The sequence below is a fragment of the Cataglyphis hispanica genome, chromosome 17, assembly GCF_021464435.1.
Source record: "Cataglyphis hispanica isolate Lineage 1 chromosome 17, ULB_Chis1_1.0, whole genome shotgun sequence".
In the NCBI taxonomy this organism is placed as follows: Eukaryota; Metazoa; Arthropoda; class Insecta; order Hymenoptera; family Formicidae; genus Cataglyphis; species Cataglyphis hispanica.
In genome coordinates, this window is record NC_065970.1 from 2,383,368 (window position 1) to 2,407,963 (window position 24,596).

Sequence of the window (24,596 nt, forward strand, 5' to 3'; positions counted from 1 at the left end):
GCGAAGCTCGACAACGCTGAGACTTTGTATGTGAGTTTGTTTTGAACATGATAAAGGCATTTTATATTTTTCTTTTTTTTCAGACATTTTTTTAAATATTTTTGAATTTCTCTTTGCGTAGCAAAATACATTATTTCTTGTGAAAGGCTTATAAATTGAACGCGATATTTAATAAATTTATATGATATGGTTACAATTTTGACTATTTTTAATAATTTTTTTTATTATAACTTTTTATACAGCAATACATCGTAAAAAATTCTGAATCATTCCTTTTTTCTTAGCAAAATTAAATAGACGGCCTAATTATTTAATATTAAAATTTGATTTGTTGGTTGTGTATATAATTGTCAGTGCTAGCAAACGTTAATTTAATACCTGTAGCGCCATCCCACACTTAAGATATAAAGTACATATTTCAATTTCTGTTAAAAAAATAAATATTTTTTACGATCTTGCAATAAATACTGAAAGTAAATTAAAACTGAAATGTAAGAGATATTTCTCAAAACTGGCCAAAAAATTTATGATTAATCGAAAAATTCCTTTTAAGATTAGGATTTAACAGAAACTTTGCATAAAAATGTGTCAATATGAAAAAATAATGTGTTTGTAATATTTATTTAATATAACTACAAGAATTACAATTTAACTATATAGACTACATAATACATGATCTCATAAAATCTGCTTATTTTCATAGTTTTATATTGCAAATAAGATATAATAACACTCTTTCTCTATTTATATACAATTTCTTACACACACACATACATATTGATCATTTATAATTTATATCATACTTACAATTATGTATTAACCCTTTGGCTGCATCATGCTAAAATTACTTCGCAAAATTACCAATAAATAAAACCAAAATGAATTACAATTAATCAATATGGATAACGATAAATTAACGGAAAAAGTTTCAATTTATACTTAAATTTTTACTTGTTTTTCCTACAAGTTCTCAATCTCAGCACACATATGTATGTATATATAGAAATTTTTGAGCAACCATAGGGTTAATATTTTTAACATAAAAACGAATATAATAAGACATCAAAACGTTTAAAATGTCGAATGGTAACACATATTTGCCTCAAAAGCAATATAAAAAATATTTCGATATTTTGTTAATATTACATGGCCTACAGTTTACATATACTAATTACATAAGTGACAATCCAGGAATTGGTGCTTATATATGAGATGCTTAAATACTTTTGTTCCAAACATTTCAAGATTTTGTAAATGTAAAATAGGTATCATAATGGAATGTTTGTCTAAATAATAAAAACATAGCCTTTTGTAGTTAAAATACATATAGTGGCAGTATGCAACAATTTAATATTTCAAAAAGAGAACCATGAAATATATATGCGGCACTTTTGCACTTATATTGCTAATTATTCTAGGACTAAATAAGCAATCACGAATTTATGATGAGTTATTGTAGTAATGTGAATAAATGTAACTCATTAGCTGCACGTTATATGATAACTTCGTTTTCTTATTTCACATTACAAATTATATGAAATCAGATCTGTTCGAATAATCGTATGATTTATTATGCAGGACTATCAGCTGATCTATTAGATATAGGATAATCAAAGCATATTGTCGTTAGAGAATCCGCAGCATATTTTCGTTCTTGCTGTGTCGTTTTTAGCCACTGTTTATGTTCACATAAATAAGGATATAAAGGTACTACTAATACACTAATATCGTCCACCGATGCTATAGGTGAAGATTTTTCATCTGTTTCGTTAGGATTCTCGGATTTTCCCATCCACACTCTGCCGATTAAGCGACCTCTCGCCGCTTGCACTAATTCTTGAGCACCCATTGTCAGTCTATAAACCGAAAACATCTTGTATCGTACTTTAGCATTAAAGTTTAATTAAAGTTAAAGTTCAGTCCGCAAAAAAAAATACCTGTACTCTAATGATGGAGTATCAGGTGCAAGTGTCTTTCTAAGTATTGCTGCCGCTGTTTTATCAGATACTACATCCCAGAGTCCATCTGTGGCAACAATAATGCAATCTCTTTCAGTAAGATTGCAACTGTCCAAGTCCAGAGATTGTATTTCAGGTTGTGATGATAGAAATGGTTTGATATTAACGCCAGTGTTTGCTGCTTTTAAACCATGATCTCCAAAACCTCTAGTTACACCTATTGTTCCCATTACTCTACTCTACATATTACAAATGATTTCTCATAGTACCATAAACAAAATTACTTTAATTTGAAGAGTAAATTAATATTATAAATTAATATTAATAATAACGTACCCTTTTTCCATGTCCTGAAATAAGTGGTAATTTTAAATCTGGATGTGTTAAAGTTTTATACGCCCAACCTGTCATAAAAGGCTCTCGATATAAAACCATAGATCCTAATTCTTTTTGTAATGGTCTTTTTCTAAACTCCAATGGAGTAAAATGGCCTTTGAGCAATTCATTGCTTCTTAGAAAGCCTAAAGCTCTAACACGATTTGATTCAGAATCTGGAGTATGATCTCTAGTGAGAGCACGTTGTTCTTCCCCCAAAACTAACACAGCCCTAATAATATAGAAACAGTTACATAAACATTTAAGTTTATACCTCAACCCATTATCTATAAATTATAATACCTTGAATCACCAGCTCCTGCTGCATATAGCCTTCCATTGAGAAAAAGAATAGTAATAGCTGTACAACCACCGCCACCATTTTGAGCTTGTACCTCTACCATTTGATCCATTTGTCTATATGCTAATTCTATAGCACCTATAACTAGATCTCTGCCCTTTATCAGCTCATTTTCATCTTCATTCAGTAACATATTAGCTGGTATAGCCAGTAACCTTTCCTATTTTCAAGTAATTTATTAGTTCGTTTTCTATAAAATTATAAAATTTTCTATAAAACAATAGAATTTTCCAGAAGGGAGCACATACAAGAATTATTCTATGTAGCTGTAATCTTGCTGTAAGGGCAACTTGATACCCTGCATGGCCGTCAAACATTGAAAACATAACATAAGGCAGTGTGACATTAACATCTGACAATTTTAGATCTCCACGTGTCGCAGAAGCTTGGTCCTCATTCCAAGTACTCTTTCCAGCATTTATACATTCTGCGTAACCAGCACACCATGGTAAACGACTAAGATCCCTTGGAACTATTATAGGCCTTACTCTGTGATCTGCACTCACCTGTATAAAATAAATATTTTACGGATAGTTTAGACAAATATTAATATTACAATTTATTAATATCTTTTTATCTGTATTTAAAAAGACATTCACATATGATTTAGTGTAAAAAGAAATTAAAAATACCTGTGTCTCTTCAGCTGTCAAGCCTAGAAAACTTGGACGGCTATAAGGTTTGTTTTCTACTTCCATGACATAATTAGAATTAATATAATCTGTCATCATATCATTATCCGAATCATTATGATACTGTAGGCCTAACTCGCTTGCGCCCACAGCATTCATTAATACTGATTTAAAGCGATTAAACATTTTGTTTTCGTAAGTTATACAGAACTACACAAAGTTTCAATTGACACTAATTTGACAATACTGTAATCATACATTACATTTATTCAGCATAGTATAAAAATTTTATAAATATTTTGCAGATAACGATATGTATAAATCTCACAGCTGATTGATATCTTAGACAAATCAATGATTATCTGTCAAAATGCCTGTGTCAAAAATAAATCCTTGTATTAAATGTTTGACATCTGACATGATATATATATTCTTATCGTAAAACATTTTTATTAAATTAATTGTACTTACTGCAATTAGACGTTTAGTAATTATATTCAATTAATGTCATCTTGTTGACAAACAGTTGTCAACAATACAGGTTATAATGTAACACGAGCATTGGCATCTAACGACACCTGCTTGACGTTTTCAAAACCAGAAAATCTTTATTTGATTATGGTTGCGTTCCGTTTCACGCATAGAGCGCATAGATCGCTTGGAAATCTATAATATATGTTACGTGAATTATAGATTTTCAGGCGATCTATGCGCTCAATGCGTGAAACGGAACGCATCCTGTATTGTAAACAGAAGTTCAGTTAAAGTTCAATGAATGTATATAGGCGATAGTATGTAGTAATCTATCAGCTGTTGTCAGATATACTTTATCATACAGGTAAAAAGGAAATAGATATAAGTATGTAGAATAAAGTTTTTAGCTCTATACTTTAATACAGCGTGGCATTTTTAACCTAAAATGTAAACTATAAATTATTTAAATAATTATTTCCTTTACTAAATTCCATTTTTTATACAGTTTTCTGCATGTGAGTTTCGTTTTTCCTTCTTTTCTTTTTACATCAACATATATCTATTTTAGACAGAGAAAAAATATACTGTTGTAATAAAATATGTATAAAAAGACTTCTTAATCTATGGTTTTTTAGATGAAAATATAAAAGGAAAATTGTTTTATATTCATTCAGTTTGTTACAATATTACTTGGTGTATTATTATTCAGATGGAAAGGATTATTACATTAAAAAAATATGTCCAAGACTAGAAACAATGTACGCAGCAGTGAGGTAATCATTTATAATTATATTTTGAATATCTCTATTTTTTAAATGATATGAAATGATATAAAAGATTTTTACTGCACAATGCTTAGAAGAATTCTTTTTCTTTTTAAGGAACACAGTACTGTATCTTCTTGTACATCTTCATCATTATCATCAGATGAAGATGAAATTGATTCAAGAGATTTGAAACCAATTAAGAATTATTTATCTAATCGTAAAGAATTAGCCCGACAACTTTTCAAATCTGTTAAGCCAGAAAAAATTCGTATGATGTTGCCTCAAGTTTTGAAAGTAAGTTGTAGCATATTTATAAATTGATATGTTTTTAATATAAAAATATATTTAAGAATATAATATATTATTTTTTGTTTATATACAGCATGTAGATTTAAGTGAACTAGAAGAATACTGTGTGAATGAGTTAAATGGTATGTCTAAAGCTCGAATATTATCGAAATTAAATGGCAAACCTATGTTGGAATCTTCAGATACAAGCGAAACAGATGATTCGGGTACATGCATATTGAATATTGTATATATAGAAAGCATTAAGCCTTAAAGATAATACTAGTTATTGTATCTTTCTTTCAGGACCTTCTCTAGAAATCATTTCGGATACAGAAGAATGGTTGACAGATGATGATATATCTAAAAAGGAAAATGGTAAACAGGGAAAGTTAGTAAAACGAGATAAAACAAATATTAAAAGAAAACCACATATTAAAAAAAATGATTCAGATAAGTCTAATTCTAAAGCAAAATGTAGTATTAAAAATGAAAATAATGATAAAGCTAATAAGAATGTTAAAATTAAGAAAGAAGATGATAAGGAAGATAAAGGAAAAGAAGGAGACAGTTTGTTAGATTTATTAGAATTAGAAATGCGAGCTCGTGCTATAAGAGCTTTGATACGAAAAGAGGAGGATATAATTCCGTCCACTAATTCATCAGAAATAAATGACAGTCAAACAATAGAGAATAACATTAGAATACGACGCGATGATGATAAGGCAAAAGAAAATTGTCGTAAGCAGTTAGAACAAATTATCAGTGCTCAACAAAATAAAGGCGAAGATGAAGATGTTGTTTTAGTAATTCAACCTACCCCGGTCGTCGAATTATTATCTAGTGATAGTGACGGAGAAGTTCATGACGAAACACGAATAAATCAAAAGTTGAAAAATGAACATGCAACAGAAACTGGAAAATCTGCGAGCAATTTTGTTGAAAACATAAAGAATTCAAGCAAAACTCTAAAAAATCAAGTAACAGAGGCACACAATAATATTGTAACCAAAACAAATTTAAGTAGCGAAACAAGAACAATAATGCCTGACAGAAATGTAGATATAAAGAATAATACATTATCAATATCAATATCTGCAGATAACGTTGCGGAGAGACGTAAAAAATCGAAGAAAAAATCACATACAAAATTACAGCTTACTTCTTCTATCAGTGAAAACACTTCAAATTTAAAACAAATTAATACTGAAATTGTAGAACAATCAAATGATGTACAGGATGTAGATACTATAGAACAATTAAGCCTTTCTGAAAATGAAAATACAGTTATCATGGAAGAAAAAAATAAGACAAAAGAAATAGCGAAAGAGAAAATAATTGAAGAAGAGAAATCAGCAGATTTGGATGAGATAATTGATTTAGATGATTATTGTGATGTTGTGATGGATATAGAAAATTGTGATGAGAGTCAAGATGAAATTATCATTCCTTTTCAAGAAGAACATAAACAATCTGCATCTGAAGCAACTTTGCCAAAATCAGATTCAATGGAAACTTGGGCATCACGCTATTATCAAACTGACGATGTTCAAAATGTAATAAAAGAATCTAAAATACAATCTGAAATTCGAAAGCGATTGAGAGAACGTCAAAGATTATCTAAGTTGAGTAAATCGCCAAATTTAAATTCGTCTTCACAATCCTCTTCAACTGATACAACTGTTACATCTGAAAAAATTCCAACAGGATCAGTAGAGGAATATTTGGCTTTGAAACGTGCAATGAACGCAAATGTTAGCACAACTAACAATAATAATAACACAACACAAAATAATCCTTCTGAAACTATTAATTCTTCTAATAACGATACTAATGTAAAAGAAATATCAGTGCAAGATGAAAATATTTCTTCTCATCAAGAATATACAAATAATGATGCACAGAAAGTTATTACTTCTGAAATTACTGAATCTACCGAACTAGCAGCAGCTATTGCTGATACAAAATCTGATACAAAATCTGATATAAATCCTGATATAAATCCTGACACTCAACCTAGTTAGTTTAAATGTAATAGTATGTAATTAAATTTTAGTTTTAATATCAATAAATGTATTCGTGAAAATATTTACAAATAAATTTCTCAAGAATTTATATAATTCTATATTATATATACATTCTATATTATATATTATTTACATATATATAATAAAGAATACACTACAAAACTTTAGAAATCTTTAGACTTTAGAAGAAAATATTTATTGTTTTATCAAATAGATGTTTTCCCCTTTAAATTTTCTCTCTTTATAATAATAATAATAGTAATAATAATAATAAAACTCTGACGTGTGGATTGTGTCTAATGAATAATTCAGTAAATAAAAATTTCGTAGATAATATGCTCCTTTGCGGTTATTTGGACCATGAAATTATCTGATCTCTTAGCTGTTTACGTACTAAAATATAAACATTGTATGGAACTGTTTGTATACATTATATAGGGCAGCGATAAACTTATGAACGATCACATAAAGATATAAAATGCATTAATATTATATAATATCATATAAGATTTTAATTATTATCTCAACATATGCGATCATAAAAACGATCGTCCTTCACTTTTCAGCTGGAGACGTTAGGTAAGAAACATCTCTCGCGGAAACTTTTTTACGTTATTGCACCTAAAATTATCGTGATGTAATCGTAAATCGGATTCAGGAGATATGCCTTATAACAAAGCTTAACTCTCGACAGGATACAAGTTGTTTTCTTTAATTTATAAGAAACGGAATTCTTGTATATAATTATCATAAAAGTCTCCAGCTATTTCTTTTCATATTTCGTTATTTAACGAGCAATCTGCTTATTTCTGCCTTATCACGATTGATCTATAATTTCACATTGCTCCATTTTTTTATAGCACAAAAATGAAAGAAATATATTGCATAATGCCACTATATGCGCGTGCGCTATATGAGATTTTATATAATTATGTAAAAAACAAGCCTGAGAAAGAAAGAGAGAAATTGAGTTATAATTATATAGTAATAAAGTTATAGTAATAATAATAATAATATAATACCTATATGATTTGCAACGCTACACATATATACATCGAATTTTATTTGATTAGTAAGATAGTGCGCCATTTCACTCACATACTAACATTCAATAATGTGATTACGTAGCTTTTGCTTTCCCTTCCTAGGTTTATGGTTCGATACTTTGCGAGTTATATTCATTGTGAGAACATATATATCTCTGTTTTTAATTCTCACACGCAGCGCAATTTTTATATTCAAGTAGAATTAAGAAGAGTGATAGCTTTTAATTAAATCTTTTAAATGAATCTAAGGCAATCTTGCTCATTGTTTCGTAACTTGCAGAAACTTATTAATCTGCATATCATTGTGTGCACGCATCGCGCTATAATATTCAACCGCGTTATATTTTCGCCGAGTGCAACATTATACGGCAAAGTAGTTAACGTTACGGGAAACTGAATCGTGACGGCGCAATTTTCCTCGCGTTTATATCCCAGATGAGAAGAACAAAAAGCTTCGCAGAGGAAAATCGCGCTCACGTGAGGCGACTGGCAAAAGTAGCTAGGTAAGTAGGTAGACCGCGCGCGAAAGTCGATGCATTTTTACACACACACACACACACACACACACACACACGCGCGCGCGCGCGCGCGCGTTGCGCCGGTAGCGATGCATAAACGCGATCCTGTATCAAGGAAGTACTCATAGTCAGGTAATGCGTAATCGCGGTTATTGCATTACGAACAGCACTGTTGGACGTGCCGTACGGCGATTACGACACACGATCATGATCTCCTCGATCTTCAGTAGGAAAGCTTTCAAAGCTTAAATGAAACAACGCGCGAGTAACTGACACGACAAAAAGAGGAAAAATCAATGCGTACTCTTATAAAAACACACGATACTTGTGGTTTTAGACTTGACTGATCATTTTTCAAATTTTTTTTCTTATATCGATTAAATTACTGACTTTATGTAACAATTGATAAGAAAAATAGGTCTTCTTAACGTTTTTATTAGACTTTTATATAACGATTTTTATGTAACTAGAAGATTATTATATTTACATTCGTATTTATAACTAGAAGATTGTTATATTTACATACGTATTATAGCGAAATTATTTTCAATTATGTCGAAAAAAAAGATCGGTCGAGTGTTTCGCTCTCAATCAACTTTTGAACGGCGATAAAATGAATTTGATCTTTTATTTTTATCACGTGATATGCAGTTTACTGGAGATATTCCACTTACGATAAAAGTTAAATTTATAGTTTCGCCGGATAATAGAGATTGTTACTTGAACAATAAGTTTAACCACATATTTTTGCGGTACTTTATAAGAATTTTACGAATTTATTTTTGATATTACGAAAGAGGTATTAAGGTAACAACCTCATTGAATTATATTAGACCATTTGTACAAGGATATTAACTATCAACTGCGACTTATCTGCGAATCGATATATTATTGTTAATAGCGTAATTAGAAAAAGCGAATGGGTAACTTCCAGACATTGTGGCCATTTTCTGCAACTTAAGATTAAGCAGTCAAGTTGAATATAAAACTGCGGTTTGTGATTAATGTAGGATTCGGTTAGTGCATTTGACTGGTCTGACTAAGTAGGTAGAAAAAAGCAATATATCTGTGTATATCAAATTGATCGAGAAATGCACACACACGTTGGCAATTATTGTATTATAAATGCACACAAAATAATGCATTAGCTATACAAATTAAAGTATGCAAAAATGATTTTGATATTTTTCAGAATAATCCGAATTATTTGCAACTCACAGATATCTTAAATCTGATACATTATATATCGATTTTTAGATTATTAATAGCATTATTTGAAATCTATTTACACGTTACACATCGCGTAATTGTAAAATTGTATTAAAATTCCAAATTTGGTATATTTAGCCATAATTTTAATATAACTAGACAAGAATACCATGAATTACATTTGAAATGCGAGATAATTAGAACCGTTCATTATAATAATTTATTATCTACTATTCTTTTTTTTTTACTCTTTATAGTTTATTTTTTTATTTGATTATTACGAAATATTAGTCACATTCGACATTTTCGTCTTTCTTCGATTTCCTCGAAATTTTTTTCTTTAAAGTCATCAAATTTTGCTATGGAAACACAGACTTGGAAAGATGAACTTCGGATTACGTTATTGACAATATCAATATTATGTCGGCGATCATTTTCCTGTGCAAACAAGCGACGATATTGGCATACATGACGCTATAGAAAGGATTTCGGTATTTCTTTTGCGGCCGGGAAAATATATTGAATAATCTTATGCGTTTCGTAGTTTATGAAAAGTTAAGATAACATTATAAAGATATTACAGACTTTCAGATTTTTTAAAAGTTTATGTCTAAACTTAATAACTTTTTATTAACATGCTCTGTGCATTAACGCACACATTAATTAATCGCCAAATCGCAATCATAACACGTTTTCACGATGCATTTTTCGTGAAGAAATGGAGGATAGTACGATAATCACAAAAGTGCACACAATGCAATAACCATCATTTTCTGTCGCAGCCAGCCGTGCTGTTTCTATTCTCAAGTTTCTCTAATTGAGCGCGATAAAATCGCCGCGAAAAATTTATTAACGGCGCGTGGAATCTTATTAACAAAAATCGATCGAATTTCGCTTCCATAAAATTACCATGTAAAATCGCGATTTCGCAACCGATTACAAGCGTGCATTGTGCTTCGAATTACATCTACCACGATGGGAAGTGTTTGACATAACGTTATCATTCGATAAAATTAATATGTCGTCAACATTAAAATTCCTATTATTTTTTTCCAAATTACTCAACAGATATTCGTAACCGAGATTGATGTTAGTGTCGAGTCATGAGTCTCGAATCGTAACATGCGCAAGAAGAATAACTTGCATAATCGAGACGAGACAGTAAGATATACATATACGCGTATAATTTGATTCTACATGGTAACATCGCATTCGAAAGAAATGCGGCAGGAAGTTGATCGATTATATCAAACGAATTAATATAACAGTTCTTTTTAAGCGATTTTCGAGAGTTAAAAATAAATATAACGTGCAACAGTTCGATATGTTTACGATATGATATGGTTTATTTATAAATATGAGCAGAAATCGATATCTTGATTATTCTAACACGACATTTATTATCTTCTTTTCTCTCTCTCTCTCTTTCTCTCCGAGAATGCTAAAGAAGCAATCGCCCGCGCTTTTCTTGAATGATTCGCTGTTTATTGAAGGAATATATATTGCATCACGGTTGAAGCAGCAGAGTCACTGCGCACATTTAAATATATTATATAACTCGTATCTTTCCGCTATCCTAGATGTTTATAAATGTAATATGCGCATCTCGATTTATTTTCGTATGCACGTGTTCCACTGGCTGATGAAAGAAATCTCTTTCCCCTTTTCTCCGCACAAACTTCCCATACCATTAACTATCATTACTTGACGCACGCAGCGCGTTGGATAATGCGGGATTTGCTCATCGATCGAATGCGTAATAAATTTTCGCGAGAAGATAAATTTAGTGTTGAGACTTTATTTCTCTTTTCTCTCTCTCTTTCTCTCTTATGCTTGCTCTATCTCGTAGAACAATGTTCGTCAGTATTGATATTTTTCTTAATCGATCATATGCGCGATATTGAACGCGTCGCAGTTTCGTAATCAATCGATTTTCGCGATCGTAACGGTGCTAATAAAGTATAGTTCGCTCATAACGAAAATCACTCACTTGCAACATTCAACAAAGGCATACTATCGTCGTTCCCTGTAATTTTGCCGAATTGCATCGTTTATACGTAACGAGCAAGCGTGACGATCTCTCTCGACCCGGGAGCCGACTTTCTTGGATGTTAAGATCGTGAATCGTTTACGACCCGCCGCTTTCAATTTCTAGTTTAGCACGCGCGACGGAAGCGGAGTCAGCATGCGGAAATGAGTCCAGGGTATGTGTGTGTGTGTGTGTGTGTATGATGAAACGATGCTGCTATCCGATCGTACACTATTGGAACCGCAACGAAAGTAAGACGCGAAGGGAAAAGGAAGAGGCCCGCGAGAGAACAAGCTGACAACGACGGGGGTAAATGTCTCTCGTGTGTCTCGTATCTCTCGGGCCGGCTCGGTTTACACGGTAACCATGTATTAACGAGACATCCTATCGTCGGGACGAGTCATGCCGCCGCAGAATGGATCGTGCATAATGGTACCTAAGATGTATGTAGTCGGAGGAACTTGTATAGCCAAGGTACAGGTCTATTACCGTGGGAGGCAATTAGGTTTGCGTTCTATTACCATAGTTATCTAGCTATGAGATGGACGCTGTGTGCATTGTATCGCACAATACGAAAGGGAAGTTTGATCGGGTACAAACTTGGTATCGCAAAAGCGAGTGCATTGGCGACATTATTCGTATGCGTGCGAAACCTTTACGGAAGCGAAGGGGAAAAAAATATGAGAAAGTCTATTGATCTCGACGATATGACGTTTGAATTTAGTTATATTTAACATAGAATTATCTGCAGCTAGATTAACGATCTATTAAGTTGGGAAATGCAACAGTGTAAGGATATAATTGATTTACTATCGTTTGTATATAATTTATGCTCAAATTCTTTAGGAGCACAAACATTATTATAATATTAGGTATGTTCGAGTAAAATGAGAGGTTTAGTATTTGGCATCCGACAGAATGCCGTTGTCCTTGAGGTTTAAATTGTAAACCATTCAATCATTTCGATACTAATTTGCATTGTAGAAATTTGCATAGTAGATATTTAAAAATTATACATTTCGGAACACGTTACACACACCGCATAATTAGATCAAACTCGCATGCAAAACAACTATCTAAGACACCGTTATACGAATATTTTTGTGGATAAATTCTGATAGTATCGAGTAAGTGTCGTAAAGGCGTAGTAAGCGACGATATGTCGAAATCGCGTGGTGTTTGGCAACAGCCCCTTTCCGCGATTTTTACACACACGTTTCTCATTACGTTTCACAAACTATCGGCCCAGCCGATGAAAAATCCCTGAACCCTGAAAAATCAAATGACGCAGTTGGCGGCTTAATGATCGTTGGCCGAATCCTTATGGCGCAAGACACGCATACGTCGCGCATGGTGGCACGTGATGCGTGTGTCGAAAGCCGAGATTAATTTAAAGAGAGAGGCGAGAGGACATTCGCAAGATGGAATATTTATCGCTTCGCCGCGCAATTTTCGCACGCTCTGACATTTACTTCTTACGCTTATCCCTCTCGCATCGAACGTACCGTTTACTTTAACGATCCGTGTATGCTTGTTTTTTTCTAGCGGTACATACATCGATTTACGATAAAACAGGTGTATTCTCTTAGCGCAACTCTCGTAATATCAACAAAGTGAAAGTTCCATTCGCAATTCTTCATAATCGCGTAACGTGTCAGACTAATACATCTCCCCGTCGTCTTTAAGCCTTCCCTCATGCTCTCTCGACATCATATAGCAGTTTCGTAAGCAATCGTTACATACAAAAGAATACTTTATTCGTGTTTACATTTACAGGGTGTATAGTACAATCCGAGGATAGGATCACAATGAAATAGAATATTGATGCGTCGCGTCAATTTTTTTATTAGAACGCAATCGTTCTTTGTCGGTCGCTCCTTGATCCTTTCCGCTCGGTGATCCATTCCTCGAATAAAGCTTCCTCGTCTCGCGCCGCGCAAACCGTCCTTGCTTCCTTCCTGCGTCAACTTTGTATCAATGATGCTCGTATCCGCCGAAATCACTGCCAAGTTCCAAACCGCTACCGAAGCCGTGTCCGTCACCGTATCCGCCACCGAATCCGCCACCGCCGAAGCCACCTTCGTGACTTTTAACGACTACGGGATAGGGTTCTTTGACGACCACGGGTACCTTGACGGGATAGGGAACTGGTTTCGATATTTCGATCGGAACCTTGACTGGCACCTTGACTGGATAGGGCACCTTGACGGGCACCTTTACGGGCACCTTGACTGGATAGGGCACCGGTTTCTCTACCGGATAGGGCACGTGCTTTGCGACCTCCACTGGGTAAGGTTGCGGTACATGGACTGGATACGGACGGTCAACAGGCACTTTGACCGGCACCTTCACCGGGTAGGGCACATGCTTCGTGACCTCCACCGGATACGGGTGCGGCACCGGCACATGTTTCGTGACTGTCACCGCTTTGATGTGATCGGTGGAGATTATCTCGCCATGACCGCCATCGAAACCCCCCCCGCCGAAACTGCTTCCGATACCCCCGAAACCACCGTGATCGCCCAGACTCAGTTCCAATCCGCGCTTTGTCTTTTCATCCTTTGGCTGAGCGCTGGACTCGGTCTTCTTTGCCTCCTCGGCCTTCTCAGCTACGACCGATAATACTAGGCCGCATAAGAGTATCACCTGGCGGAAGCAAAGAAACAAGCACAATTGTCCTTGAATTTGGAGATCGTACGATGAACGTGATCTTAGAATTAATATTATTCAAAGTGCGAGATACAACGTCATGTGACATGCGTTGCAACTTATTTTATTAATACTAACACGAGATTAAATTTAAAGATTTTATGAAAGATCTTATTGTGTCTTGCATCAACGGACGATTTATTCGAGTTTGTTTTGTAAAATGAGAATATAAATACATAATTAATTTAATTATGTCTAATCATAACATTAGTTATGTCTAATTATAATATTAGTTTAGCAGAAAATATTTAATAATAAGAGCATCAAATCTATCTTAAAAATTGTCATATTAAAGAAAGTATATACTTTTAAAGTAATTCAAAATTTTAAATAAAACATAACTATTGTTATATAAATTGTGAGCGGCTGTAATTTTTGGAGACTCAATATCGTCTAATAAATCTTGATAATATTTTCGAAAGCAACATGTAAAAAGAATATATAATATCGAGTGTCATGTAAAAAAGCGCAAATAAAAATTTGCCTCGAAGATTAATCATTACATGTAACAGGAAACGAATCATCGCGCTTAGAAATATGTAAGAAAGAGACTGCAGCGCATAGCACGATTCGTCTATACGGTTCGTGCCGATTCGACTGACTATCTTATTGGAGCTACTCACTTTCAGCTTGTCGGTGCTGTTCATGTTGGTCGGCAGTGAGCACACACTGGTACCGCTATCGTCTACCCTCGCTTTTATAGGGGACGCAACGCTCTGCCCGCTGGGCAACTCGAGCGTGCCGATGAAATTGTCGGCGGGTAGGAAGTCAACAGGAGAAGAGGAAGACAAGTCGTGGGCGACGCTTTCCTCCGTCTGCCTTTGTCTTCGCGTCAGTTTTCCCTTTGTTTTTTTTCTAGACTGTTTTGTCGCGTTTTCGAGTTCGTTTGACTCTGGATAGAAACGCATTTCTGCGACGCAAAGCGGAAAAAATCCGAATTATTCGCTACAATTGTACGATATTAAATTTTTACTCAGCTATAGTAGTGTATATACAACTAGATAAAAATATACATATACAAATAATTTTTATTAAAAAGCTTTCACTTTCAAGCTTTTAATATTAAACGATCTCTTATTCAATTAGATATACCTTTGCTTTATACATTTTAAATAAGATGGTCTCTCTTTAACATTTTATGAATAAAATATGAACTTAAAATACAAAGCATATTTAATTATTTCTCGTATGTTTTCTTTATGGGCAAACAATTTTTTACATGACTCTCAATTCTAATTAATTTCTGGTTTCATAAAATTTATTAATATATTTTACATTTATGCATAATTAAAAATTTCTTAATTATAAAATAAATTAATTATTGAAACGATTTACAGCGATAAATAATGCAATTTTAGGATTGATTTTCTATTGATTTGATCCGATTGACACTGCTTCCCGAAAGCTTCATCAATATTAAGAGCTTAATTAACTTAAAAAGCAGAGAATTAGAATTTTTTGATGACACGAAAGTGCTTTTTCTTATTCGCTTTTTTCTTTCTCCACATCGTCCGAATATATGAACGCATTTGATACCAATTTTTTTTCTCTCTTTCAGATTTAATATACTTGCCTTATTTTCATGCTCATAAGTTTGTTCAACCAGAATGTTATCTCTTTCCTACAATTCCGTGCACCGCGACATTTGTCGCTGAAGGAAGATTGTATCATCACCGATTGTTAAATTAAAAAGAATGATTTGAAGATACTGACCGCTACTATCACCGTCACTACTACTTTAGGAAATTGTTGGCACTCGTTAACACAGTCGGGCAAAATTCACACATGTCAGAAATGGTTTTCCTGCGAATGTAGAAACTCGGTATCATATCGATATATAACAACGGCATGATTTTTGGTTTACGTCGCACGTTGTTCCCGCGGGTACAGTTAATCTCGAAATGACTTTGTACCGCGATCTCGGTTGGTTCGAAGGGTGTTGGAATATTCGCGTATCCATGGTTTATCAGAGTTATCGACACGAATAAATTTCCATACATCTGAATTTGTATTTCCATATTTGAATCTGAAAATATTGATTTGACTTCTAGCTTTGGATAGAAGCATGTTTCGAGAGACCAAATGATCCCTATATACCCTTTCGATTGGTTGTCGATCGACCTGCAACGAAAATCGGGGAAACCATGTATGCGATGGCTTCCACTTGACCTATACTCGGGGATTAAATTGTTTTCGATGAATTTATAGTGATTCACTGGAGACCGCAATCTACTCGCGCTGCTGCTTGCCGACACGATATTTCGGAACCTGACAATTGACAGTTTCGAATATATCAGAGATGTCAACTTTCTTACAAATCAAGAGTTTTATTACAGAGAATCGTCTCTCGATAGTAATTTATTGAAAACAATTGCTTTTCTTTCAATATATTTACTTCAAAAAATATTCTTGAAAGATTGTAGAGATCGTATATATGGCATTGAATGATAATAAAAGATCGAAAGAATACGGCGAACAGTAATGAACTGAAACTTTATTCCTGTTTAATCGGCCGTTGTGCGAGCACGATGACAATCTATTAATTGCTAAAGCCGCGAGAATCTTACGTTTATTGAATTTAAAACTAATTACATGCGCTAAGATTCTAGGATGGCTTATTTTCGCTTATTGCAATCGTTTTTACTTTAAATTAATTATTTGCCGCGCATTTTCATCGAACAGCGACAATATATCCCTGTAAGTCGATCGTAATTATTGATTAACAAACTTAATGTGTTGTGCTGTAAAGTTTTAATTAAGTACGTTAAAATTTATGTGACTTTATTGTTAATACATCGTAATATATCTATACAAATGCATGTAATAAATTTATATAATTAATTATTATTCATGATATTCAATTTATAATGTTACTAATACATCAATATATTACATAAGCATACTAACTTTATATTAATAATATAATACATTTATTTTGCATTAATAATGTAAGTATTAGTAATATTATATTATATCCTTTGATGCGTTCTGAATATATTATTGTTAAACATAACAATTCAATATTAAATTAATTCTAATTTAAAAGATACAACTTTAACGAGGTTCGCTTTTGATATTCTTATTCGTCCAGGAGTAGCGATGTAATGTATAAATACTTTCATAAGGTGTTAGTTGAGTCTTTTTTCAAATTAAACTTTTCTGTGTATTCTTATTGTGTCATAAATGCCTTTGCGCGAAGTATTATTATGTTCGGAATTACGTGTATGCGAGCTGCATGATTTTAATTGCGAAGTTATTCGCTCGAAAGTTTCTCTGCAGTAGGAATAATATCAGGAAGCTGTTTTCATAGGCCGCTATAAGAATATCAGATTAAATCTATCGCCGCGGTGAAAACTTCAGCCTTTATTATTATTTTTTTTTCTTTTCTGTTTGACCGATTGCAGTGACTTCGTAACATTACGTATACGGAACTTTGCAAAGTGAATTGGCCGATTATCTTTATTGCCGGACACAATACATACGATGCACGTTGTATTGAAGGTGGCAATATCGGTGATTATATACTTTCTATCGATATACTTTCTATCAATGATCTTGATATTTATGCAGATCGAAATTATGTAAATTTTGACACATCGTGCTGCTTCCTATCGCTAATGTCTCTTAGAAGTGCTTTTTCGCGAAACCACGAAAACCCCTTTTGATCTCGTATAACTAAATAAGCCGAGCTCTCGTGTACACCGTATGCAAATTATTCCTTTGCACGCGAGCACCTGCGCCTAATGTCAACTTAAATATCTGCGTATCCTCCCTTTTCTTCCCGTCAGAACTTATTAGAAAAGTGTACGGATCAATGCGTTATTAATTTAATTAGCACGCTATTTTTTTTCGACAGGTGGTCTCGTTCGCGTAAAACGCAAATTGATCGCGATTGCGGAAAGCCGCGACGTCCCGAGACCGCGAAGCAAACTTTCAATTTACGATTCTTATCTTTCTCGAAGTAGTTTTTTGGTATTCAAGTTGCTTAAACTTTTTATATCATCGAGGAAGAGTGACGGCGAGGTGGCATAAATACTTCCTAAGTGCATCGGATTTTCGCGCGCTGTCTACGACGATGACAGTCGTCGTCGACGGGATTTTCGCGTAGTCTGCATTTCTGCTTCACCGACCGCAAAGTGTAACCTTATGCAATAATGGGAAAGGCTTTGGTGTTGGCCAGACCGCCGCTCTCATGAATATATGGATAGATGTTCTCGCTCAAGGTGTTTATCAAGCCGTTTTCTAGTTACGTCCTTTTCGCTTCTGAAACATTCTCGGCCCTTCAAAATATAAACATAATTTGCGCTCTACAGAGATGAAAGAGACTTCTAGCTCTATCTTTTCTCTCTTTCTCTAAACAGTATCGCGATTTTAGATTTTAGAAAGTGCGGATGTTTCTGTTTTGCGTGTGTATTGATGAAGGTTGATTATATAAATTTTCATATTTGCTTATGTTTAAATTGATTTTTCTCACTGCGCTGATGTGACGCTGATATAATTAAAAAATATACGCGGTAACTTTATATATAATTATAGTCTTCAAGATATCTCAAATTATTGCCTTTATTTTAAGTTTCAAATCCATACATTAATAAAAGTATTTGTTTATTACACGCTTTTAGAAATAATTTAATCATTAAAATAAAAATAAATTATTTAAAAAGCTATAAGTAAAAATTGATTGCATAAATTATTGACATTTAAAAATAGGATTATAGGTAAATTTGATTTGGTTTGAGAAGGATTGTACCGCACAAAAAATGCTTTATTGAGAAATTTATATCCGATTCTCTCTTTTACTCGTTTTTTTTTTTTTAGGAATTTAAAGTATAGAAAGGCATATATTGCACATTACAAAGGTGTTATATTTTATATTTTTGTATTCTATTAAATATTTTCATCATTAATCAATTATGGCAGCTTAAAAAAAAAAAAGATTAAATCAATTATGTGAGCAAGAAAAGTGTAATAGTAGATATTTAAAATGGATTATAATTTCACAATAACTAATGATAGAGAGAAAGAAAGAGAGAGAGAGAGAGGTAAAGATTACCACATTATATGTAATATATATTATATTTATTTAATTATATGCATTTTAATCGAGAGTTCAATATATTAAATAAAAGTTCAACTCGATTAAATGATTTTGTAATGAGCATATCCTCATTAAACGAAATCTGTATTGACCCGATACATGAAACAACTGTTTACTGAATAATGCAAATGCTTGCCGTGTATTGAAACTTTGTGATGGTTTAAGCGAGATATGAATATTTATTTAATATGCGTATTGCGCTTCATATGGCTTATAATTATATGATCATTACACAGGTTTATTAAATGAAACATACACGTATAAATATACACACACGTAACTGCGTTATAATTATTTAATACAAAATATATAAGTGAGACCCCTTTTGCAAAGACGTTATTTAATGTGTTTATCTGGAATTACGTTGGTTTATCTAGCGGTTAATAAAATGCCAACGTGGGAATGATACAAGTAAGAGTTACGTTTAATGCCAAAGTATTCATGTGAATCGATTACGAAAGTGGTTTTAATAAAAAGTTGCTGCGCGTGAATGACTTTAAGCAGCGGCGTATGTCTTTTTAAAATCCGATAACGGTATATTAGAATCGAGGGTCAAAAAAAAAAAAAAAAATGAGAAAGATATCAGTTTTATTTCGACATTAGATGATTCACACGTGGTTACGTTATTAACAACACGGTTGATTGATTGACAATCAAAAAACTTTCGATTCTTTTACACAGACGTATTTATATGAAATATTACAAAATGTAAAACTTGACGGAAAGGTAATTGAAAAAACAACAATAGCGCGTTGATTACCTCATGAGTGAGTGTGTCGAAATAAAATTTTTCACGACCATCAACGTGTGCACCATCGACCGCATTATTGCCAAGCGTTGTAATACTTTAACTTTAACAACTTCCTTCGCGCATTGCGAATTTACTTTTTAATTAAACGGACATCGAGCATGATGCCGGGATACAAATGCGCGCGCGTGTCCGCGACACACGGAGAAAGTCTAATCGTCGCATCGTCTGGCATGCGCATTATCATTTCATACTGCATGAATGTTGTCTTTAACTTAATTAGATTTTACGAGGCACGAGGTGGCTCGTAAAGCCACTAGTTATGTATTAATTAAGAAAAATTTCGATATCTTAATGTGATTTAATTTTCACGGGAGTTATGCGTTATCAAAGAATCTTTTTCGATTCGTAGCGGTTATTACTCGGTGAATCAAGTGTATCGATAGGAGTTACGTTTTCTAAGGCGCTTGAGAGGCATTCTATAAGTGCCATTAAACCTCGTTTCTCGAGGAAAACGTGTGGATAAGATCGTAGAATTAAATTTAAGATCTCTATCGTGGGCGATTACGCGACGTTAGATTTAAATCGAATATTCTCCGTCACATTACCATCCACTTATGTCTCAGGCGAAAGGATAAGCATTGAACGTAAGGACAGGCTGTTACGTCTATATATTTTACGGCCTCTCAATGAAATTTTTATTATAATTATAATATTATAAACAATTATTAAATAATTTTTAAAGACATTTTGAGAAAAATATTTTCTTGCCTCTTATGACAGTTTCAGTTAATAAAAGTACATTAATGTATTTCTTATCAATTTGCTTATATACGTCATTGAGTTTCCTAATTATTCCTGCATAAAGCAACTAGTTTTGTGTTGCGTAACGCATTGGGAGCTACGACCGCTGTTATATCCGGTAAAATTCACGAGACAAAAATGGAGCAAATATCCGTGATGTTTTTTGCCCGTCGAAGTGAAAGAAAGAAAGTCGCGGATTAGATCGAGAGGCTCGCGAAAGAAAAGTCGAATCGATCGCTAACTCTGAAATTGCGATCTTTCCTCGGCGAGGGGAATATAGCGATTGGAACAGCCTGGAACGGCGATGTTACGCCGCCCGTATCCGGGCATCCGGCAGTAATCAGCCACGCTGGGGCGGATAGCCCGTGGGAAAACGGCTTACCGCGCGGTGTCGGTCTGTTCACCTTAAAGAAAGACCGACGCGGACGAGCGCGATTTTCCGTGGAGTGGGCCAGCGAGCAGTGGGCGAAAGTACCGGTATATATGCCGCTGATTGGTACGATGCAATCTCAGTGTGCACTTCTGAAGGCTACCATGAGCACTTCGCAGGTGAGCTCGCGTCGCTGATAAAGCGGCGCGTACCTAGGGCTCCGACGAGGGTCCCTTTAGGACCCTCGCCTCGGAACGGAAGACTTGCACGAGGATTATGAACGATGTATAAGAGGGCCGCGTTAAGGGATTTGACAACGTGAGATCGTTTAGAGATAATTATGCTGCGTTCCTCGCGTAAAGTGTTGCAGAATAAAAATCCTTTTTACTACGTGATTTTTGTCTTTTTAGGAGAATAAAAATCTTACTAGCAAAAAACGAAATAGTGAAAGATGTAATTAGATATTTCGCATTAATTATGCGTATTTTGCAAAGTGCGCCGGCATTCGTAATAGCAGATTATCATTTAATTTTCTTATTATATATATCACGTTTCTTTTAGATTATCTTTTGTTTATATCTCTTCTATTGTAAGGCATTTTTGTTATCAACTTCAAAGAGATTTTTAAAACTCTCTTCCAAATAGATCAGTCAATTCTAAGGTTGACCGTAAAAGACCGCAATTAACTCACGTTTATTCACAGATCCTCGTGCTTCTCGCCCTTGTGGCGGCGGTAGCTCTGGCCACCGAGACGAAGAAGATCGACAGCAAAGAAAAGGCCGTCGACTCAAAGGACGCCAAGAGCAAGCGCGGCCTGGAACTGAGTCTGGGTCATGGCGGTGGTTTCGGCGGCGGCGGCGGCGGTGGTTTTGGCGGACACGGTTTTGGCGGCTACGGTGGCGGTGACTTCGGATTTGGAGGACTTGGCGGAGGCGGAGGCGGAGGCGGAGGCGGCGGCGGCGGCGGCGACGGTGGAAGAATCTCGGGCATCACGATCCATCGCGAAGTTTCGGTGCCGGTTCCCGTGCCCTACACCGTCGAGAAGAATGTACCCGTGCCCGTACACGTGCCGGTGAAGGTCCCGGTAGACAACCCGATACCAGTTAAGGTTCCGAAGCCTTACCCGGTTCCGGTGGAGAAAACCGTGCCGTACCCTGTCGAAAAACCAGTCCCGGTACCTTACAAGGTACCCGTTAAAGTGCCCGTCCACGTACCAGTTCCCTATAGCGTACCCTATAAAGTACCTTACCCCGTGCAGAAAGAGGTGCCCTATCCGGTTAAAGTTCCGGTCGTCGTCAAGGAATCATACCCGGTTCTGGTGCACGAAGGCGGTCAGGGCGGTGGTTATGGCGGTGGCGGTTTGGGAGGCGGATTTGGCGGAGGACACGAGATCAGCTTTGGGCACCATTGACGATAATCTGACGTCAATCGATATTAATGATGATATTTTTGTATATAATAATTGCGTTTCTTTTTTATACACGCGTGCTGAATAAATATTAAATTATTAATACGGTGTTTTTTTTCACTGTCTGTAAGAAGCTTCCTTTTCCTTCCGTATCTATTTTATCTGCGTAAAAATATTAACTTGATATAGAGCTTTATTTCGTAGCGACCAAAAATAATTTCTCTTAACGTATTATTCTTGAAAGTATACAGTTCGCTTATTTCTGCTGATTTACCTGCGTTGCACAATCATAGCACACGACAAGAAATAAATTGTAAATTCAAACGTCTGTAAAACTGGCTTGTTGAATTATCTTACGTAATATTACTTGCGAGTTATCATAAGTACTACGCGATATAAGTAGAATCTTAACTGCTTCCTGTGAAACTAGGTGGAACATATTACAATGTGGTTACCGAGTGACATGTGAAAGTATCTAAACCAGTCATCATATGACAGTTACAGTTTCAAGTTACGCTATATCAGGAGCGAACGGAGAGCGTATTATTTCTCTAATTAAAGACCATATGATAGAATATTGCCTAATATATCGCTTAGAAGTGAGATATATAGGTTTATCTCTTTCTTGTCACTTCATTTAGCCTTAAAATATTTGACAATTTTAAAAAAGTTACGTGCTTGATTTTTAATCTCTCATCAAAATGATTTCCTATATCAATTATTTCACATCCACATGATCAACGTTAAATATTAACGTTTACACACAAATTACACACAAGCGTTATATACTAAAGTCAGGTATAAGTCTCGCATACCGGTCAGGTTTTGCTTAGCCGACGTGCAAGGTAGATTGTTCCACAGTCAAGGTTGCTAGAAGAAATAATATCGAGTAGTTGCCCTAGGCGACTCATATTCAAGCATATATGTATGGCGAGCGTACAGAGAGACTGCGGAGATTTCTCTCGGCGAGAGAAAACGAGCTATAGGAACGGAAAGAGAACGCGATTTCCGTAATTCTACTTCCTTGACGGTAACATTTCTCAACGGCCAACGGCAGAGACTATCAGCGTTACGTAAATAAATCGATCGATCTTACGTAACTATTATGAAAAGAAAGTAGCAGAGCGCCTTCATCATATTAACGAAATTCATAATAACGATATTGAATTCTATATTGGCAATTTATAGCGGCGTTTCACTCTTGATATCACTTTCATTTGCAATTTGCGCCATCGCCGAGATAGATACGTGTTACATGCGATGTTCTGATCGGATTTTTTTGTCTTTTTTTTCTTTCTTCAATGATAATCTCGCAATACGTGTTATGGCAGATCATTTATGAGATTCTACGCTCTGAATATTTTTTAACGCGACGTAACGGATGTAGTTGCGATATCTTGTTAGATATTTGAATCTCGGCAAGCTACGAATAACTTACGTTGACCCGAGGCAATCGTTATAATGGTTCATGGAGATGAATCGGCAATGTAATTTGTCCCTGTTAGAAACTCTCGTCCCTTTATGCGTAATCATTATTGCATGTTATCATTAATGAAGGAAAAAGAAGATTCAATGTCCATAATTTTTTATATGCAATGCGCTATGCAATCTTTATAGCAGAGTGAGTTATAAATTCAATTTATGAGTTTTATCTCCGTATGCCTTTTCATTCAAACTCGTATTATGTCGACTCGTAATGAGGAACGTCTGGAATTTCCTTTAATCTGTATGATAAACTTCTGAGATTTGAGTATATTAGGAATAGATAATAAGCA

The 24,596-nt window shown here is 34.6% G+C and overlaps 4 protein-coding genes across 7 annotated transcripts; 2 read left to right on the forward strand and 2 right to left on the reverse strand.

The window, feature by feature from the left end:
• Nucleotides 1-608: 608 nt before the first annotated feature.
• LOC126855750 (protein phosphatase 1H) lies at nt 609-3,892 on the reverse strand. The gene is made up of 7 exons (XM_050603634.1): nt 3,798-3,892; nt 3,327-3,700; nt 2,943-3,200; nt 2,637-2,854; nt 2,295-2,565; nt 1,938-2,197; nt 609-1,856 (listed from the first exon to the last, which is right to left on the reverse strand). Exons 2-7 carry the CDS (start codon nt 3,510-3,512, stop codon nt 1,571-1,573), a joined length of 1,479 nt encoding a protein of 492 aa, XP_050459591.1. The 5' UTR covers nt 3,513-3,700; nt 3,798-3,892; the 3' UTR covers nt 609-1,570.
• An 85-nt stretch (nt 3,893-3,977) lies between these two features.
• LOC126855746 (suppressor of Mek1) lies at nt 3,978-6,977 on the forward strand. Of its 4 annotated transcripts, none has more exons than XM_050603618.1 (5): nt 3,978-4,164; nt 4,436-4,573; nt 4,682-4,861; nt 4,950-5,082; nt 5,162-6,977. In XM_050603618.1, the coding sequence occupies exons 2-5, from the start codon at nt 4,538-4,540 to the stop codon at nt 6,877-6,879; spliced, it is 2,067 nt and encodes a 688-aa protein (XP_050459575.1). In that variant the 5' UTR covers nt 3,978-4,164; nt 4,436-4,537; the 3' UTR covers nt 6,880-6,977. The 4 variants fall into 4 exon arrangements, with proteins under 4 accessions (XP_050459575.1, XP_050459579.1, XP_050459578.1 ...); XM_050603622.1 differs by having other exon boundaries at nt 4,510-4,573; XM_050603621.1 differs by lacking the exon at nt 3,978-4,164 and adding an exon at nt 4,181-4,315.
• Nucleotides 6,978-13,419: 6,442 nt separating this feature from the next.
• On the reverse strand, nt 13,420-15,052 carry LOC126855755 (tetra-peptide repeat homeobox protein 1-like). Its single transcript, XM_050603647.1, has 2 exons — nt 15,017-15,052; nt 13,420-14,330 (listed from the first exon to the last, which is right to left on the reverse strand). Exons 1-2 carry the CDS (start codon nt 15,038-15,040, stop codon nt 13,659-13,661), a joined length of 696 nt encoding a protein of 231 aa, XP_050459604.1. The 5' UTR covers nt 15,041-15,052; the 3' UTR covers nt 13,420-13,658.
• Nucleotides 15,053-21,458: 6,406 nt separating this feature from the next.
• LOC126855754 (probable H/ACA ribonucleoprotein complex subunit 1) lies at nt 21,459-22,924 on the forward strand. The gene is made up of 2 exons (XM_050603646.1): nt 21,459-21,592; nt 22,117-22,924. The coding sequence occupies exons 1-2, from the start codon at nt 21,527-21,529 to the stop codon at nt 22,822-22,824; spliced, it is 774 nt and encodes a 257-aa protein (XP_050459603.1). The 5' UTR covers nt 21,459-21,526; the 3' UTR covers nt 22,825-22,924.
• Nucleotides 22,925-24,596: the final 1,672 nt, after the last annotated feature.

Coding starts and splice junctions, on each gene's coding strand:
- LOC126855750 (XM_050603634.1), bottom strand. CDS start 3,512: ATGTTTAATCGCTTTAAATCAGTATTAATGAATGCTGTGGGCGCAAGC. Junction 3,201..3,326: donor TGACAGCTGAAGAGACACAG/GTATTTTTAATT, acceptor TATTTTATACAG/GTGAGTGCAGATCACAGAGT. Junction 1,857..1,937: donor ACTCCATCATTAGAGTACAG/GTATTTTTTTTT, acceptor TTCGGTTTATAG/ACTGACAATGGGTGCTCAAG.
- LOC126855746 (XM_050603618.1), top strand. CDS start 4,538: ATGTCCAAGACTAGAAACAATGTACGCAGCAGTGAG. Junction 4,574..4,681: donor ACAATGTACGCAGCAGTGAG/GTAATCATTTAT, acceptor TTTCTTTTTAAG/GAACACAGTACTGTATCTTC. Junction 4,862..4,949: donor TGTTGCCTCAAGTTTTGAAA/GTAAGTTGTAGC, acceptor GTTTATATACAG/CATGTAGATTTAAGTGAACT.
- LOC126855755 (XM_050603647.1), bottom strand. CDS start 15,040: ATGAACAGCACCGACAAGCTGAAA. Junction 14,331..15,016: donor ACAGCACCGACAAGCTGAAA/GTGAGTAGCTCC, acceptor TGCTTCCGCCAG/GTGATACTCTTATGCGGCCT.
- LOC126855754 (XM_050603646.1), top strand. CDS start 21,527: ATGCCGCTGATTGGTACGATGCAATCTCAGTGTGCACTTCTGAAGGCT. Junction 21,593..22,116: donor CTACCATGAGCACTTCGCAG/GTGAGCTCGCGT, acceptor GTTTATTCACAG/ATCCTCGTGCTTCTCGCCCT.